The 20,896-nt window shown below is 36.9% G+C and overlaps 1 protein-coding gene across 1 annotated transcript in view; it reads right to left on the bottom strand.

The window, feature by feature from the left end:
* Nucleotides 1-344: 344 nt before the first annotated feature.
* Nucleotides 345-20,896, bottom strand: part of LOC134800080 (alpha-tocopherol transfer protein-like) — a 59,471-nt gene continuing 38,919 nt past the window's right edge. The window contains exons 2-5 of the mRNA XM_063772547.1: nucleotides 4,117-4,276; nucleotides 3,388-3,568; nucleotides 2,525-2,716; nucleotides 345-1,104 (exon numbers count right to left, since the gene is read on the bottom strand). Of these exons, the coding sequence (XP_063628617.1) occupies nucleotides 865-1,104; nucleotides 2,525-2,716; nucleotides 3,388-3,568; nucleotides 4,117-4,276 (773 nt within the window). The 3' untranslated portion in view covers nucleotides 345-864. The remainder of the gene's footprint in view (nucleotides 1,105-2,524; nucleotides 2,717-3,387; nucleotides 3,569-4,116; nucleotides 4,277-20,896) is intronic.

Below are 20,896 nucleotides of genomic sequence, written 5' to 3'. Positions count from 1 at the left end.
CTGCCGTACAGAAAGGACACTTCCTACAAAACCGAAGTTTGACAGCGATTCAGGGATGAAGTGGTGCCAACACAAACACAAGTAATGCTGAGCCGAATAGAGCCGAGTTTGCCCGAAAGGAGGAGTGTCTCCCCACTGCTATTACTCACAATTTTAAAGTAGTTTACTAGTGTATTGAGCCGGTCTGACCTAGTCTCTTACTTTTAAAAACCTCGTCTCAAAAATGTTCCCCAACGTTGCACAATGTATTATAATATTACGCTAGCTGCTTCAACAAGAAAAAAACAAATAATACCGTAGTCAATATTTTTTATTATTTTTATAATACTACTATAATAATTCTGCTTAGACTTATACTACGGCTCTTAAATTATAGGGAAACTTAAAGTACCTACCTAATTTCTTTCTTAACATAATAATTACTAAACAAACGGTAATTTGAACATAAAACTTGGAAGTTTTATCTTTCCATTCGTTTGTCCTACTTTTGCGTACACCAAGCGCCGAAGATACCCGACACATTTTGTTTACAACGTATTTATACAAAATTATAATCTCTAAATAATGCGAAGAATACCCGCAATCTGTCGAGATTCTGGCTCTACGCTATATGTAACACAATAAAGTAGTAGGTAAACGACAAATTGATTAAAAACACCTTTAACACGAAACAGTTGAATACAATTCACTTGGAATGACATTCATCTTCATTCTTTGGTGTGATAGTTACAGTGACAATATTTAAATTAAACGTAAACATAACCCCCCTGTATCCCCATCACGAACAGCGTGGCTCGCAATATTTCTGCAACCACTCACACAAAAGTTTTTCGCGGCATTTTATAAAGTTCTATGAACCATGGACTAATCGATGTCAAGTTTTCTGAATGCGCCAACCGCGCCATAGATATCGCTGTCTGCCGACTTGACGTTGGAGGAGGAGAATTCGTTGAGGGTGCGCAGGTAGTCGCGGCTCTCGTCGATGCGGTGCCGCCACTTCCGGGCGAGCGTGTCTATGGAGTCCTCTTCGCCGCCCCATTCGGCTGGCAACACTCGCGCGGGGATTTGCTCGAGCAACTCGTCCACTTTGGAGTGCAAATAAAACTGTAACAGAAATTTTAAATTTTAATTCGTTGCATTTCGTTACATAAAAGTAGCATTAAGCTAGATTCCGCTCAAGTTTGTATCGACTTGGTAGTGACAGTGCTTAAGATATCCCATACGATTGAACGACATACTAAGCATGATAAGGTGTCATCTAGATAGATGGCTATTTAACGACATGTCTTGCAAGGTTTTCTCTAGGATTCAAAGGCCATTCAGTATTTGAACTCGCGCCCCTCTAATCTAATACAACAGATATGGCCAATAATGACTGAATTTTTAACGCAAATACAAGGCATGAGCACGTAATTGATAAAGTCTTAATTGTTTTAACAATACAATCGTCTACAGCCGCTAACAACGCGATAAAGGTCAGTGCAACTCATTTCCTCTTAATCCTACTGAAGACAATGAGAGGCTCGCTGAGTGACAATGACTCAGGAACTTGCACTGTTGACTGTAATATATAAACGGTTTTCTTATGACTTGATGTTACTTCACTGAAACATAATACTTATATTGGTACTGACGGTGTGACGTAGAGAAAATAAGTACGGACATCCAGGTATTTTTTTAATTTAATTTAGGGATACGTATGTTGGTCCAATGTCATTGCGTCTCACTCTCTCATTAAGTAAAATGTGAGACAAAATACACCTTGGACAAAGAAATTAGACAGGTGGAATACCACCCTAACGAAATAATATGGTTTTAATTTCTCATGCTCAAATATGCTTATAATAAAAAAACCTTTAAAAAACAATGGTTGCTCATACATTTATTATGGAAGACAATGGCATCCTTTACCACATGTGTGCAAGTACACACACAGTACAAGTACATGTTTTAAAACGTACATATTTTTACGACATAATTGAGGAATTTTAGTTTACAATTATGTATATGTAGGTACGTAATTGGCACTCTTAATGTTAAATGTCGCTATTGCCAACTCTAAGTAGGTAGGGTGACAGGTATTTACAAAGTTATTACAGCTCTACGATTTCCGCCTGGGGTATAATTTAAATACCAAAGGAATGTTGGTGTTATTCGTGTACCAAAGTACCGTTTATTAAGGACAAAGTCATTATTGAGTCATACTTGATGTCGTGATACCTGAAAAAAAGCAAGAAAACCTGAGCAATAAACGCTTGGGCTTTCAAAATAGGCTATCAAAGGACTAAGGAACAAGGCTCAACAGGTACCCAGTGGCTCAGGAGATCCTGAAATCTTTCGGTAGATAAGTGCATGCCTATTGCTCTGCATTTTTCAACTTTCTCTTTTACCTTTCTTTCAGGAGGGTAGGCTTTAAATGAATGTCTAACGTCGAAAACTTATACGCGTTTTGAACGCTGCGAATACACTGCGAGTGCGTTGTGGGCACGGGACAAATAATTGAATAGAACCGATTGATACTAACCCGCCGTTTGACTTTCTCGTTCATACAGGACCGCATGAGCTGTAGCGAGGAGGCGATGAAGGTGGGCGCGCCGACCACGTGGATGCGTTTGAGCCGCTGCGGGTACGCCGCGTGCGCGAGGTGGATGCCGCGCCGCACCGTGCCCGCCGCCGCCGCCACGCGCGCCACCAGTGACGCGCGAACCGATGACAACTGCAAGAGTATTCGTAGTAAAATAAGAGACCTGTTTAAGTATCCAACTTTCTCGTATTTACCAAAGTATTATTTTAATTTTTTTAAAGTCATCCAAGGCATATATCAAAAAGTGACGTACAGAGCAAATAAGTTGCTGATTGCTGATTTATAATAAAGTTTCCGGCCCGGCAACTATGGGCATGCACACCAACGGTTTAACTTAGATTTTGCCCCATATTGGGTTTAGTAAGGCTAATTGGAACAGCGACCTTATTAAAACTAGATCACGAAGCTAATGGAAATGGAAATAGGAAATACAATGAAGCGGAACTTCAATCGCCTACTCCTAGAGCAGCCATGTTCCACCTTTATTTTATGAGGGCCATAAAAACGGTTTTGCCTTGTAGCCCCGGGCCGCAAGATGAATTTGCTTAAAGGTGACGTTCGGATGGTAAGGTTATGTAGGTATACCATGATCACCTGGCGGGCCACATGCGGGGCTCAGGTTGAAGTATCGCTGTCTATTAAGCCTTTTTGAAGGACGGTATGAGAGGCTGTATCCGCCTTGCGGCTGTGACAGCTGCCTGGTTTCGCGCCCCACCAATGTGGTCACTGTGGTCAGTCGTCTTTTTGTGAAGGAAGTGGCGCCTGGGGAGCCCGTCGTCTGCGAACTTTGACTTTATACTTACATCCCACACGAATGCGTCGCCGGTGATGGCCTTCTCATCGCGCATGCGCGCGTCGGCCACGAGCAGGACAGCACGAACAGTCGCCGCTATGTCTGCGCTGCTCTCCGGGTACTGCGGCCTGATGCGGAATATGGTCACTCGGAGCCCGTCGTCTGTGACCTTTGGCATCGGCACTATGTCCCTGAAAGAATATGAGGGTTAGAATAGATAAGCACAGTACCTATATACCTACATTTATATTTGTTTTTGAGAAAAAACAATAACAATATTCAAGGAGATGCTACAGAATATAAAGCCTGACCAGGAATATGATCACGCGCCATGTTGCGGAATTTCACTGGAACTAATTTTTTCATACTATACTGAACTGTCACCCTATATATGAGAATAACAGCGCCCTCTTGACAATGATCATAATTATATTACTGGTCAGTCTTTAGCATCAATAGCAGAACCCACGAAAACCCTTCGAAAAAGATCACTCCATTGACTTGACGTAGCTTCAATTATAAAATCCCAATGTGCAAGATGGCTTATTACAATAGTAATTTGCATCGTAGTTGTCATTATGTGAATTGAGTACCTAGCGGCTTTTCTTTTATACTGACTATCACTGGCAACTGGCAAGGTACGAAAGTGGCACAGTTCCTTAACTGTATTACTGTATCTCTTCTCCTAATCAGTCGTGCCCTCCGTCAGAGAGGTCGTGGCTGTATAGTCAATACTTACATAAAGTTGCAGATGTCGTTAAGCGGCGGGTCGTTTAGCGATCGCTGCTGGTACAGGTCCCTGTGGCGCCCCCTGGCGGCGCAGAACGCCTCGAACTTGGTGCGTGCGCGCTCCATATCCATGCGGCAACCACGCACGAATAGCTCCAGGAAACTTGTGTCTGGAAGATAAATTTACCATTTACATTTGTTTAATCATTAAAGATCGGATGTCTTCAGTTATTTAGCGTGTAGGTTTCATCTGCAGTTGTACGACTTGTACAAAAGACGAACTTAGTGCAAGAAGACATTCTCGGTATCGTGTTCTGATTAGGAAAAACTAGAAGTATTTTTTATATCAGTTATGTTGGTAATCTTGGTATATTATGTTAACAAATAACAAAAAACAATAAAATTTGGCTGAGTGTGAGTCAGTCTGAAGAGAAATAAACCTCATGAAAAAGACTGACGGTGCGAAACTATCACTTGCATTTGATCAATTTTATTTATATACTAGTGATGTACCGACTATTGATTTGGCCGACTAGCCGACTAATCGGTGCTCGAATGGCCGATTAGTCGGCCGACTAGTCGGCCCGATCATTAGTTTCGTATAAGTTCAGGTGAATAGTTATTTGTACAACAAGAGATCAAAGTTTGATATTTCTTCGAGTGCTTATATTGAGTCCCGTGCAAGCGAAAGATTCTATAATAGATTCACGAGCGTAGCGAGTGAATCTAATTTAGAATCTTGAGCGTAGTAAGGGACTCAAAAGCGCACGAGATGTAAATAACTTTGATCTCGTGTAGTACACAAAATTTTTCACACCTTAGCAGTGAGAACATACCTATTAGACAACTTGAAAAATGTAATCCTTCTTCGTCACTTAATACCTATGCAATAATGTTTTCTTAAGATATACAAACAATTAAGTTTAATTACCGCAATCGAACACAAAAACAAAACGTAATAATAAATTTCAGTAAAATAATATGGAAATAACGAACTGATCAACTGACACTTCAACCGACAACTTTTTTTTTGTAAAAAACAAAACTTTTTAAGATACGGTCCGAATTGCGGATACGTACTATTTGTGAACTATAGTAGAAATTCTTAAAAGTAAAATAATTAATTTTGCGTGATAATCTGTGTATTTTTTGAGTTCATTATTTTAATTGTACAATAAAATACCTAAAATATAGTATTTTTATCAAATCTTAAACATTATTTTATTTAAATAATTATTAAGAATTCATACTCGTACGGAGCTCGTACGTGGTTTGGAACGATGCGTTCTGAAGTTTTTCGGGGGTCTATTATAAACAGTCAATATACCGTTGAATGTCGTTTAAACTTTTTTTCGTCTGTTTCTTTTTGCTAACAGTGTGAAAGGGACAGAGATAATAGAACCCAAGTATTTCGAACTTGTATTAGACCCCGCATGTTGAAATGACATTTGACTATAAAGGTCACTTGAATGTCATTTTGTCTCACTCAGTGAGCAAAATCGCATTTTGCTCACTATTTTTAAGAAGCAAAGTACCCTTGTTCGAGCTGCTGAGGTGAAAAAACAATAGTTTTGCTCCTTTGGTTGCGCTATTCATCATAATTTAGCTTGGCTAAAAGGTGTTCTCTACAGGTTCAAAGACTTATCACAAGAATCCTCGTTTAATTTCTGTCTTTAGTTCTTTTATTTTGCGATCCTGAGCAGGCCGTCAGTACAGCTTTTAAGAGGTATTTCCATGGCTCTATTTCCCGTACGTAGTCGCCAGTTAAGAACCTGTGGTCAGCGTCTTTATGAGCAACGTGCCCTGACTAAGTCTCTAAATTTTGAAATAACATTAATAGTTCCTCATGGCTCCACCATTAAAAGAAAAACAAAAACTGGATAACAATAAAAAAAATTACTATCGAACTTGCACATGAAAACACATGAAAACACCATCCCACCAACATACGATAACGATCAAACGGTCAATTATATGAACAAAAGTGTTCGTATGCACCCTGAATAGGTATTTTAGTAATATAAACATAAAACATATGGTAAATATTGACTGTTGATTTCTTTTTTTTCTGTTTTTCTTTCACTATTAAAGTGCCGACTAATCGGCCATTTTTGCCGACTAGTCGCCGACTAATCGCCGACTACAAATGTGGCCGGATAGTCGGCTTTCCCGACTAGTCGGCGACTAGTCGGTACATCCCTACTATATACCTATCTATTATATAGTGTAGGTTTACAGTTTATACTTGGAGTAGGTAGTAGCCTGATATTTATCTTGCAAAAAACATGCAAAACGTATTTATTTTTTACTTACGCAAATTGTCTCATCAGATATAAACATAACCCCCGGTTTCTTTGTTTCATCTCTATAAAAAGTTATAACGAGTCCCATTCAAGAGATTTTTCCTCAAACGGCTATTTCAAAGCAAAAATGACACGGCTTCTGCGTGACAATGATCTTCAAGTTGATAAAAACACACCTAGTCTATTGCGTAATGGAGGCTTTAAATATAGAGCAAAGACTAGTCTACTATTGTATTTAAATGCAATGGTTGATGTAGGTAGTAAATTAAACGCGGTCGCGTGCTAACAGAAGAATGTTGACATTATATTAATTAGAATAATTTGCTTTGGCGATGAATGGGAGTATGTATATACGTTATATTATCCCTGTTTAACTTCATTATAACACAGCTAATAACACGAGTGTATTAGGTAGGTACAAAGTTTATTTGTATACATTGAATCTGTCCCTGACTGTCGTGTACTTAGTTTGCACTCTTTTATAAATATCTTTATATTAAAAATACCCGATTAAGCAACCTATAAATACTTAGTTTTCCAACCAACAACCTTGACAATAGTACGCGTACTACAAAAGGTCGTTTAAAATCAAATTGGCAAATGTGCCCCGTGGACACAATAAGGCACAATAAGGGCCAATTATTACTGTAATGTCGCAAGCCACTTGTCGCTTGCAGCGATTTCGAAGTTAGATTAGATACCACAACTATTTTCAATTTGCAACCAAGTAAGTACAAACTTATAAACAAAGGAAATTATTAGGTACTGCATACTCGTAAGTAGGTACTTTTCCTTTATACTTGAGTTTGCACTATAGTCTGTATCTTTAGCTATTTAAATAAAAGTAAACAAAATCTACCCTTAAATGGCTCAAAAATGGCTCCTTAAGTCAGTTTGGGTTAGACGAAAACATTACATGATCAATTAAGTTAATGTAGGTTGAAGTGGTCGTTCAGTGACAGATCCAGGCGGTTTTGTATTCGGTTGGTTAACCAATAAATGTTATAACTACCCGAAAATGTACAAATTATTTGTTTACTTTTATTTAAATACCTACAGATACAGAGTATTCAGTATGTTTAAGAAGTTTAGGTAAATAAGAATAGATACTATAACTATAAGAGGGTCTATAGACAAAAATAAGACCGAAGTAATTACAAATAAATTATGCTAATGTACAATTAACCACAAACAAAGTCAACAAACCACAAATTAACGACTTGTTTTTAACACTCACTGCGAATGAGAGAATCGCAAAAAATTTGCACATAATTAAGCGCAGTTAAGAAGCAGTGATTAGTCTTAACTTAATATTCATATGTGTTACGAAAATTAACTATGTAAATTGTATTGTAGGTATTGTATTTATTGTACTTAATTCGTACACATATATGATATAATTCTATAGCATACGCTAACACACTTTCATGCATCTAACTTAACCCTTCTTTGCATGGTGATGGAAATTTCCGTCATAACATTGTCCTATGAAATAAAGGTGCTGTCGGACGAAATGACGGAAAACTTGGAAAAACCCAGAAGTTGATGATTATTTATTAGTACAGTGGAATCCGTTTATTATGACTCCGCTTATACTGACCAACCGCTTACTATGACGTAATTACTGTGCGAAGTTTAGTTTTGATATAAAATTCTTTGTGACAAAAGTCGGATAAGATGACTTCGCTTATAGTGACAAATCGCTTACTATGACCTATAATTCCTATTTTCATGAAATTATGTCCGGTTATACTGACACATTCGCTGGTTTTCGTGGCCGTTCCCACGTCTTTCCCTGCGAGAACGTTTGGTGCACGCGTGGCGTTCAGATTGTTTTATTTTTATTCTCGGTGACATGGTGATAATTAGTACAAGATTAATAAAACTCCTGTCACACAACGGAATTTGAGATTAATTCGGAAAAATTAACAAAAATAAGAAGTTATTCAACTATGCTTTATATGACACCCGCTTAGTATGACGTGTTTGTCACTTCCCTTCGATGTCAACAATGAAATGAAGCGGATTCTACTGTATGTGATTTTGGGCCTTTTTTTCGGGGTTTGTAATTGTTTTATATTTAAAAACTTTATCATAGGTACTTACATATATCACAAATAATGTACCTTTCTGATGGTAAGATTTTTTTATGTATCTCTTAATGAAAATTATATATTTACATTAATATAAATTAGCCTATTCAATTTCTAACACTGATTTCCCAGTAAAAATTGATATTATAATTTTTTTATTATTTTTCCCAGAATCAGTAAACAATTAAGTACGTGACACATATATTAATTTCGGGCAAAAATAAAAAATCATGCAAATAATTTAAATAGAAATGGCTTAGCTGTGATAACACAATGGAATCAATTAACTTTAGACTAATTACAGGTGCCTAACTATAAGTATACATTTTTTTTGCAATTCACTCGAATAACACATAGAATGAGCAAGTTAGATATTAACTAGTACTTAGGTATCTATAAGTAGTTAGTACTTGTCCTTAGCTAAGGTACCATTAAATGTACCAGTCATATACCGTAGGATTACCCCCTCATGTTGTGCAAGGCTGAACTGAACAATGATGTTGATGGAGGACATGCAGGCCGGTCAGTTCTCATTGCGAGTGAATTACAAATTAAGTAGATGTAAGTCATTTAATATTCTGAGCAAAATGGTGCCAAAGCTGATGGTAAATAATGTATGTATACTAATTACAGTAGTTACTAAACTTTACTTCAGGATTAGGTCAGCCCATACAATACAATTTCAAAGATTAATTTATATATTATTTAAGCCTTAAGTATTCAAATTTTTTCAGTAATGAGAGGGAGGGGTCATTTATACTATCCGCGTGTAATTAGGGCTATCACTTAACTATTTTTCGAGTTGGGACTAGCAATGTACAAATTGCAGAACATTCCCAAAAAGCGGAAACGTTCTCGAGAATGTTCTCAGAACATGGAAATTTATTGTTCCGCAATCTTGGATTTTTTTTTAAAAAAATTTTTTGTCCTAGGAATTTAGAGGCCTCTATCTCCCGCCATGCCAAATCTCAGCGCGCTCGGACCAACTTGAAAAAATTCAAAAAAAAAAGTCGGCCATTTTGATTTTTTTTTAATGCAGTTTGTTTTGTCTCGGGGCCCTCTATGACATTTGGTCGAGCACCCCCCACCTATCACGCACCGTTTAAAAGTTGCCATACAAAATAGAAGTGGCCAGTTTTCCCGCATTTGTAACATTTTTCAAAAAAAAAATTTTTTTCATAGGTATCTAGGGGACCCCGAGATTCCGTGACCAAAATTTCAGCGCGCTAGGACAAACTTGAAAAAATTAAATTAAATTAATCACCTTTAGTTATTGACAATAAATTCTTCACGCTTGTTACTTAGTGTAGTGTTGAATAACGAATTGGACAATAAAAGACTTATCCAACTTTAGTGCTGTTATTGTTTATTACAACCTCATATTCTACTGCATTACTTATATGACAATTAAAAGGACGACCGGGGCCATGATACTGTATATTTCTTTTCACCAAGACCATGGGACTGCAAAAGAGATAACATTGTAATTTAAAGACCTTCCTATAGTCCTAGAGTTCCTAGTCATGACTAATATAAGTAGTCGTAATAGTTGTGAACTATGCTATGCTGTTGTTTACTTATAAGCATTAGTGTATACGTATGATGTTACCTATGTCAAAGTTATAAACACTGAGTTGTTAAAAAGTTTATAATGAGCGCCTGTAGCTCACTAAACTATATTAATTTATTGATATTACTGTCTAGGATGCAAATGTACACTAGATTTAGTAATTACCTTGTAATACATTATGTTAAATAAAGAACTTATAAAAAAAAAAAAATAGTTGTGAACACGTACTTGGAGCCAAATCGTTTAATACGCTTGAACAACCAGATTTTACGACAAGGTTATTTGTATGTGTACATACTTATTTACCTATTAATAAATCCACATGTTAGGTTAATAGGTAATGAACAGATAAACAATGAGGGGAGTTACCTGGTTAGTTTATAAAATTAGAATTACCTAACTGATAATATGTACCTATAGCGTGTCGTGTACTTTTTGTATTTAGTTTCACTTCATTATTTAAGTAACTATACAGTACATCATGTTTTTTTACCTAACACCACAAACTACTAAGAAGATACTTACGTACCTAACTCCTTGTATGTTTAGGATGAGGAGAACCTACATAATAATTATGAGTGCGCTAATGACCCCCGCAATCAATAAAGGCGACTGCAATCCGGTTTTAATCGTAAGGTAAACAAACAATATTCATATAGGTACAGTCACCTGCAATAATATGTTACTCTTCGAAGGCCGCAAAAATATATGACACGCTCTTATGGTTCTACGAATAAGATCGTGTCAGATATTTTTGCGGCCTTCGAAGAGTAACATATTATTGCAGGTGACTGTACCTAGGTAAGTTTTTGTCCGACACTAGATTCTTAAGACATTTCCTTGCCATTTGCCTTGTTCAAATATACGACTAGGTGTAATATAAATACTTAGCGTACTAGGTAATTATTTTTAAACATTGTTTACCTACCGATGTAGAAGTAGAAGTCCCCAAAAGATTTGAATAACAAATTAGATACTTATAAATCCACCAATCTAGGATATAGGGAGTCATCCTTTTATTTTTTTTTGCTCTAGATTCTAACTGATGTACCTTGACCCCCTTACAATCCCGAGGACAATCGATGTGAAACCCAGAATTTGATAGTTCTCGAATTACATGTTGATTTCCACGAGAACAAAGAAGTTCCCCGCAAGAATGCGGCTTGAAAACAATGATTAAAGTAAGTATTAGGTACATCAGTAACTATGCTGACGAGCTATTTATGAGGACGTCATAAATGCTTATCTCGATAATCGGTGCTGTTTTCCCGCAATACAAAGCAAAAAGCAACCTGTAGAATAGTCTGGAAAATGGAATGGCTAATATCGTCGGCATTACTGCGAACCGGTAGAGCGATGTAAAGCCTGTTGGGCGAGTGACGTATGAAATGAATTGCGCTTGATACTAGAGTCATCCTTATAATATCCTTGGTAAGTACTTAGTTAAGTATTAATTTCAAGTTTTACACGTGTTAAGTACTTGTTTTTTACAGATACGAGAAAAAAGAAGTTTACTGTTCCATCCGCCATAAAGCTAAACCCGAGGGGCAATTTACCTACTTATGCCTTGAAGTGATTGCTTATTTAGTTAGTGCGAAGCAGGTCAAGTCAAGAGGAATGGGATGCTTTCTGACACTCCATAAATATTTAAAACTTTTCTTTCCATGAAAACATTCCGCAGCTTTTCAGCAAACGTAAGCATGTTATTACCGTAATATTTCGTAGGTACAGGTACAGTCAGCAGCAGAAGTGGCTAAGCGGGAGAGGTGTTCAAAATTACCTTGACACGCTCTAATTCTCTTAACAATAAAGTCGCGTCAAGATCATTTTGTATACTTATTTTAAGTACCTATAACCTTACCTAAAATTATTCGTGTTTATCAGCGCTAATTAGGCGATGCGTCTAATTTCTATGTAGTCCGACACTTGACTTAGTATTCCTTGAACGCACAATGTGGTGTCATCATTAGTACGCAGCGCCGTTATGCAAGATTACGTGAAGGAGATTACCGCGGGCGCGCGTAAACTTACAGAATGTGACATCGATGTGATGTCGCGAGGAGTGCTCGGAATTACGATGATTCATGAAACACTCTTTGTGTAGAATATATAATTTTTCTTTGTGCAAATTTAGAAGGTCACGAGATGTCGCTTCTTACTAGGGGAAAAGTTAGGCTTGTCAGGATCCGTGATTATTCAATTAATGACGCTTTAATAATTCTTTAAGAATATTTTTTCTGATTTGGATTTTTTTTGACACTTACCTACCTGCTTTCAGTAAACTTAGAATAAGACATCAATAATTCACACTACTGCGAAAAACCATACTTTTCTAAAATCTTCAATTCGTGATGGACATAATAAGTATAAAATAGGCAATAAAGACTGGCATGTGCAATTTATCAATGCAGGTATACAATTTATACTTATGTATGTATATGTATTATCCAGCATAAATAAGTTTTGATCTCAATCAAATAATAGATGAGAGTAGAAATACCTTGTCTCATCTCTGATCTTATTAAGTAGGTATATACTTAATAAACTTTAGCAACTGTTTCTTCCAATTCATTATCTACAAAGGTAAACAAACCTAAAACAGACGAATAAATGTTCTATGATATTTGTTCAAAATGTATGAGTCACAGCAACCATCAATGGACGTCACTGATCTCATTATAACCATATCTAATTCAGTAAACAACCTCCATGTCTATAAATAGATATTATACGTAATGAATCTATGAATATTATGCAAATGAGTCTATTTTTTGGCTATCTATTTATTGACGCAAGTAAATGAGACATGACGTTCGTTAACTCGTTATAAGATAGATTGACGCCTTTTTTGCCTATTAATTTTAAATAGAGCACTTTAGCTCTTTGATCCAAAATACTCCGTAATCACCGACGCACATTTTTTTTCATCTGAGAGTGATCGAGAAGCGTTGGCCGATTAAGAGCGTTAAACTTTTGTTTAATGTATAGCTTGATTAAACTAATATACGTGTTATAGTTAAATAAATAACACGAGGAACATACCTACTGCGTGTTAGTGATCCCTTGAGTTATTCCCACTAGTTACCAGCAAGTTGTTACCAGTGGTAACTACTGGGAATTTTTTTCCACCTTTTACCACTGGTAACTGCTTTTTTTTTATTGATAATTTCACAGAAAAAAATACAATATTTAGTACCTTGCAGTAATCTAATAGTTCGCCAAACTGTGAGACAGTTTGTTGGCGGAGTGTAAGACAGTTTGTTGGCGGAGAACTGCTGGGAAAAATAATTTCCAGTAGTTACCACCAACTCGGTATGGTGGTAACTACTGGGAAAATTTATTCCCAGTAGTTACCACTGGTAACAAATTGGTGGTAACTAGTGGGAATAACCCGATCCCTTCGAAGAAGAGTGTCGCGGTTAGATTCTATCGAACTCAATAGGTAATACTCGTATAGTCGCTGATCGCTCAATAATAATTTATTTCTCTATTTACAGAGTTGAATCTACAAGGTGCCAAGTGACTAACATCTCACGACATCTTCAAATATTTAGCGAACTGGAGAGTCGGGGAGTTCCCCTGTTCGGGGATTATATTGAAAAGATACCTTCGACCTTTAAATTTAATCTACATCAAAAAACTGTCCTCTTGTCTACCACCAGACACATTCCGTCAGGAAACATTTTATTAAATACCACGGCGGTGACAAGCAAGCGTGGGGCCTGCCTGATTTTAAGCAGCCACCGCAGCCTGTGAGCCCTTGCAATAGGGTAGTTGAAACATTTTAGAACTGTTATCATTTTATAGATACACGTATGACCGACCGCTTCAATGAGTCCTCGCCTGCGCGGTACGGGGGCGACGGGGTAGGACGACTAAGGGTGGCGGGGAAGGTGCGGGCGGCATGCGTACGGCGCGGCGCCCGCACCTTCTCCGCCACCCTACCGTACCTATACCGTACTACCGTACCGCGCAGGCGAAGACTCATTTAAGCGGTCGGTCTATAATTATTACAAAAAAAAAATATTTTCAGTTTTTATTCATTAATTTTAATATTGTCTTCGGTTACCGCGATAGTTACTCATGAAATAAAACTATCGAAACGGATTATATCGTGTATATTCTGTAGTCTGAATTCAATATACGCGATATAATCCGTTTCAATAGTTTTATTTAATTAATTTTATATAAAAAATCGAATTTAATTAGTTTAGTGTTAAAATTTCGCGCCTAAACGGTCCAAGCTGTAACGTGATCTTGATGACGTCACGATATGATGATTAAACAAACTGCTGTAAAACTATGTCATAGCGTAGACTTTTCAGTAGGACTTTCTCATTTCGTGACGTTACGCGCGCCGACTGGCGTTTGCAGTCACGTGATACTAGGCATTATTTTAAATAGATTTAATTATTTTTAATAATTTGTTACGCATATTTACACTTACAAAATATGATCTTCAGCATTCTAATATTCCCTGCTATGGTAAAAACAATGACATGTTATATATTCGCGATTCATGTCAACATCCCTATTCTAGTCGAGATAGGATAGGGTATTAGGTACACGCGCGTGCAAATGTGCCAAAGTATTGAACAGTTGGTTAGTTGCACAACAAGCCAAATACATATGCATATATTTTAGGAATTAAGTTTTCAAATGGAATAGCTATAATTTTCAAGGTTCTAGATAACTTACCCCCCCCCCCCCCCCCCCCTGCAATACATAGGCTAAGTACTTAAATTTGTAGGTATATATGTAGTTCCGCATTTCTATAGTGACATCACATCAGGTAGGTACTCTATATGCAAATCGCGGACAGACGACGGATATGTGATTAATTAAGCGGAAACTTAAATATTTCCTGACCTTCGGAAATCAGAATGTAAGTAGATAAAAATCAAAGAAATATTTAAATAACTATCGGTTTTTTGCGATCTACTACAAATATGTGGTCAATGTAATAGCACACTAGATAGAGAATACTTGTTTCTAAAACAACATGACGGCAATTTGTTTCTGTAATGTGTTGTACCTACTGTTGTATTTCTTTAACGCGAGTGGGAGCTAAGGGTCATGACGGTTTCTAACCTTTTAAATGTGGTAACATGCGTCACGTCTCGTCTATATTCTTCGTCATACAATGACTGAACAGGACCAGGCTAATCCATCTGAATCTTAGATGTCAGCGAATTTTTATTCCAGATTTCTTTTACTTTCATCAGTCATTTCAAATATTACATATATAGGGCATATTTAATCGATCAAATGTAGAGAAATTTCTTCTTGTTTTAGTTTTCTGCTTAGTATCGTAATGGCATAGCGTTTGCAGCCATGAACGAATAAAGTTGCAGCATTGAGCTACTTTGGGACCGGTTGCACGAGTGCCGGTGCGTTGCCCGTATCTATAGGAGTGCGGTATTATAGAGTTCAACGCACTCCGAAATTATCAATATCCTTCTTTTTAGGCCAAGTTATTTTTAGAATCCATGAAGGAAAGTTCCACAGCACAAACTGGGTTTAAAATGAAAAAAATAAAACTGATTTGCGTCATTCGGATTAGGTATTTACATCTTCAACGAAGCGCATCGCCACAAGAACACGTTATCTTTATCATAACTCTATGACGTTATTAAGCGAGATCTTCCATTAGGTACTCATGGTTGAAAAAAGATTTTAATGTCAAATGATACTAAGGCCGGCTCTCCGCAAAGACGAAATGTAATGTTGTATGTGTAGGGCTCGGTTGATCTGGGCCACAAGTTTACCTTCACATTCCCTAAGGTAAAAAGCAATAAAAACAAAACAATAAATTTAGTGCACGCGCTCCACTATAATATTTAATCCGAATCAAAATTCTGCTGTATTTTTTTCAGATATGGGCAATACTCTACGACTAGTAGAGATCTGGATTTCAAACCTAACCCACCCCTCCATTGATCGACACACTTACAGTACCCGGCGATAATTACCTATTTGCACATCCACATCAGTCTTTGGAAAGCGACTCGGCTAATTTCTGCTTCGTAGAGCCTTATCACCAGACATCGTAAATTTCATAGCATTTTTGGTGCAGCGGAGTGGTGTTAACGGAATTGGTAATATAGATAATTCCAACTGAAATGGTCAATTAAGGTTAATATTAGCGTAATTAACGCTAATGAATCATTAGGGTTGAAATTGTTTAAATCAATTCCGTTAACACCACTCTGCTGCACCGAAATTGCTATAAAATTTACGATGTCTGTTTATCACACACTACTTCTTATTTTTTATAAGGATTATCTTTGCGACTTTTGTCATAAAATGCAATATTTGTAGTTAACCTACATGTCATCGATTTGTCTGAAACTAAGGCCCGATTTACACATTGATTAGTGTTAAGTGCGAGTGCGAGTTCATACAATGCTATTTGCGTTTAATACCTAATAAATTTTAAGACAATATTGACAATAATATTGTATAACCTGGCATACGGACCACATTTGTTTACATATAAATTTGTTTAATTCATAAATTTCTACATTAAATCCACGAAGGGCTTCTAGAAATACATGAATTTAAAGTAAGGCGTTTCTGAAGCATTAATCCTGTAGTACTTAAGTGGGGAGGGGATATCAAACTAAACAGAAATTTACCTATCACAACTAAACCCCAAATACAGAACAGAGGACCCACGTGGGCGGAACCTTGCCAATTTCCAAAAGTTGTTCGAATTGCATAGCGTCATTAAGTAAAGAGAAGGCTGCACGGAAGTCGATATATTAACACTAAAAGAGCGCAACGGCCGTATACACTAATAATGTTTACTCCCTTTGAGTTTTAAGCTAAAAATTCGTCCAGTTTGTTGCGTTTCTACCGTGATGCTAATAAGTCCTATGAGCATATAAGTTCGCAGCGACCTACGACGTCGTTGGCTCGAAGCGGCAGCTGTTGCCCATACGGAAGTATTGCACGGCTTAACGCGTTTCCTATTGGCGATATGTCATCTATATTCATAAAGCCCATTTCTGCATGCTAATACACGAGAACAAAGGATTTGGAATCTTCTAAGTTTTGGATGTGGTTTTGGTTTTTGGTGCTTTGTTTATTTACGTGCTTTATCGACCTTCACCTCCGGTTTTTGCTCTCACGTTATTTATAATTTGTGCGCTTGTTATTGTTTATCAAAACATTAGTTGTTTGGATAACGTTATTTAATGGTTATTTACTTAAATGTGAGCTACGCGATCTTTATAAGTATTAATTTAGATTACAGCGGAATATTGTAGAACATTTCTAACATAAGTACTGGTAATCAATTCAAATGAGCCCAACTTAACCCTTTTCCAGGCCGCACCAATCTACAATCCGAAAAATCCAAATATATTCCAATTAATCCAGCTTTGATGATTAATTTGAAGACAAGTCATACTTCCCGAAAGTGCAATCTAATTTTAATCTTAAATCGGAATGCTAAAGTTGAAATTCCAGTGGCGCGTATGTAGTCGATAAATCTTACTATATGCCTGGAGAAGGGTTAATTTACAGGTATATTCTCCGGTCTATGTGATAAACTGATGAACATAGGGCCAAGTTTTTTAATGTTTCACAATATAACTAAGTATGTATTAGTTTACTAATATATGCAAGGTACCTACTAATATAAGTATAGGTAATTAATGTAAGGTAGGTAGTGTAGGTACCCATGTGCATCTTGAAGGACCGGTTACATTATAAAATAGGTATTTCAATTCCGTACGGACATACCTAACCATTCAGCCATCTTTCATATTTTGGAACATTTAAACACAACAAAGACAAAAACGTTAATTATACTTGCAGATATGAATTGCGAGCAAAATTTTCCGCGGATACTGGGGGCCAATTCCAGAAGGCACATTTGACGTTTCGATGGAATATCCAGTTGACGCGGATAATTCGTCACTTGTCGAATTGCGTACACTTGCCATCTGTCAGTGAACTATATCCTCACTAGAGGTGGGGCGTTGTACTGAAATAGTTTTTGGGACAGGTTTTTCTTAATGGACGACTTTTTGTTTGTCGAGTATTTAAAAGCACGGACTTTAATTTTCAAAATATAACAAATATGAAGTTGCCAACACCTCGTACCTCCATTCTTACCTTTACTTTAAGTAAAATATTTTTTTGTTAACTGACAGTCGTACGGGTATCTGTTGGATCAAAAAATAATGGAAATAATTTTTACATTGTTAATATGTCATTTGATTAATGGCCTTGACTCAAAACGTCACGATACGTCGGATCCCTACTAATGAAAAGTCGATATTTGCATAAATAACCCTTATTTGTAAGACGCTTAAGTACGGTAAACACTTAAATTGCCTATTTGGGGTGGTACACGTAAAACTGGTATTTTCATAGAAACGTACTTTTGGTACGCATTTTGCCAACGTGTCCCAGCTCTAGTTAGGATCGCAATGGATCGCAAGTTGTTGCATTTGACAGCGTGCGATCGTAACTGTCAATGAAATCACATCATCACTAGACTTTTTTGTCGATGGGTATGGCCGCCATATTTGGATTTATGACATTCAAAAGGGGATCCTACGGCATAGAGTAAACTGCATTCTTATTTTTCTACAATATTTTGATTCTTCTACTGGACGCAAGATGGAGTTAGCATCTTGGCGTTATAAAAATAAACCGCAAGAACATGACATGCAGTTGCGTGTGGTTGCGTGGGTGTAGATCTATCATGAAAACGAACATGACTGTGACAATTGTCTATGATTAAAAAAATAATTGACAAATATCATAAAGCAATACATATACTCCAAAATGGCAAAAAGAAAACAGATTTATTATAAACATACTTACAAATGATATAGGTAAAAAGTTTGATTTGTAAACCAATGGTCGTGGGTCCTAACCCCGGCTATTATTAACAATGAACTTGTTGTAACTATCTTAACCGATTGCTTTTCGGTGAAGTAAAATATCACGAGGAAGACGGAGTAGCTACTATAAGGTATATATTTTTCCCCTCTGGGTTAGATGGCAGGGAGAGATAGTGAAGAATGCCTGAAAATAAGCATTTATTTTGTTGTTAGACTAGTTTTCTTTTATAAAATTTTTTATTTTCAAAACAGCAAGCTAAAAGCCCTAAGCCATGAGCCAGGGTATGTTAGGTGCAGGCTTAGGGGCTAATCTCGAGGAAACCGGAGCTTCGGCGACTAGCTGCCAACTTTCCCAACTCACTTTTACATCAGCTCCTTTGATTAATAAATTCAGGTAAAATTCGTAAGAACTAGTGCCTGTGCCATACTCTACATTGGACGCTATGCCTAATTAGTTGTTATTAATGTTGAATTTTCAATGGCATATAAGACACCGGTCGTATACCGACTTAGAAATTTGGATTTTCTCAGTTTGAATGAATAGCAAACTGGAGAGTTTTAGATTAATTTAAAACTTTACTTATTATTCATTTTAGGTATTTTGTGAAGAAAGGTCTTCACAGACATTGACAGAAAATCGGGAAACACCGGCCAGGTGCGTCAGACCACGCAAAATATGCCTACTTCTTTTACCATGTATATCCATATATCATTAAAATACCGTCTTCGCAGCACTACACTTCAGTCCTTTTATTAGAAAAGTAATATGTTTACTTGTTTAGGTACCTATATGTAAGTAATTTTGTTCTGTGAAACTTATTGTTTGTGTTACGAGACTTACGAGTAGGTAACTTTGGCACAATAAAGCCTAGATCTCAATAAGGCCTAGTTTACCCTCTGGGTTGGAAGGTCAGAAGGCAGTCGCTTTCGTAAAAACTGGTGCCTACGCCCATTATTGGGATTAGTTGTCAAGTAGACCCCAGGCTCTCTCTTATGAGCCGTGGCAATTATGCCGGGATAACACAATAAAGAATATTTGGCTAAATAGTTAAATCCTTATTTGATTAGACTCGTGTATTTAACCTACTCGTATTTTGCCACCTAGTAGGCTCGAATTGGTTGTTATTTGTGGCTTTCCATAAAATAAGGGCACGTCTTTATGCTTCAAGTGCAATAAGGACGTTTTCATCAGAAATTCCAATAGAAATTGGACTAAATTGAACTAAAAGCCACATTTTTACAAGTTTTTATGTAGTTTCACTTTCACCTGTCCCGTTGTCTGTTTGTAACAATCAAACCTCCCGGACCCACTTCCCGGATGTTCAATGAAGCTGAAAATTTGCATACATAAGTAATCAAGTTTTCACAGATGTTCCGAATAAATATAGTTTTTTCAAAGGACTGTCTCATTTCAATCGTATACAGAGACAATCATACTATCTTTGTCTTACACATTACACTAGTACTAGCATCCAAAAGAAAAGGACGACTATAGTTTTCCCGGTTCTTACTGACTGATAAATTGGTTTGACCAACTATATAACATTGATGGATCAAGGCGGTTTGTTTACAGAGGGCTTGCGGCGAAACCCGAAAATCGAAATTTCTTTATCTGCCACTCTATCGCTCGGATATGCAAGAGTGATAGAGAGGCAGTTAACAAAATTTGGAATTTTGTGTTTCACGGTAGGCCCATTGTTTGTGGTAATTTTTCCGCAAAGACGAAGTACGCACGATAAACGCCAAAAAGTTAGTATTTAAATGTTTATGATATTCATTTAAATCGTCGTTGGTGGTTCTTGCTTGTGTGAGTTCTAATGTCACTGTACTATCACCTGCGTACTCAACCTTCACGTTATATTTTTTTTTTATATTAACGCTGTCATAGGGGCTGTCCATAAATTACGTCATCGATTTTTGACGATTTTGGACCCCCCCCCCCTATAATCATCCAAAAATCATG

This window comes from Cydia splendana, chromosome 19, assembly GCF_910591565.1.
Source record: "Cydia splendana chromosome 19, ilCydSple1.2, whole genome shotgun sequence".
Classification (NCBI taxonomy): Eukaryota; Metazoa; Arthropoda; class Insecta; order Lepidoptera; family Tortricidae; genus Cydia; species Cydia splendana.
This window is presented reverse-complemented; position numbering and strand designations above follow the sequence as displayed.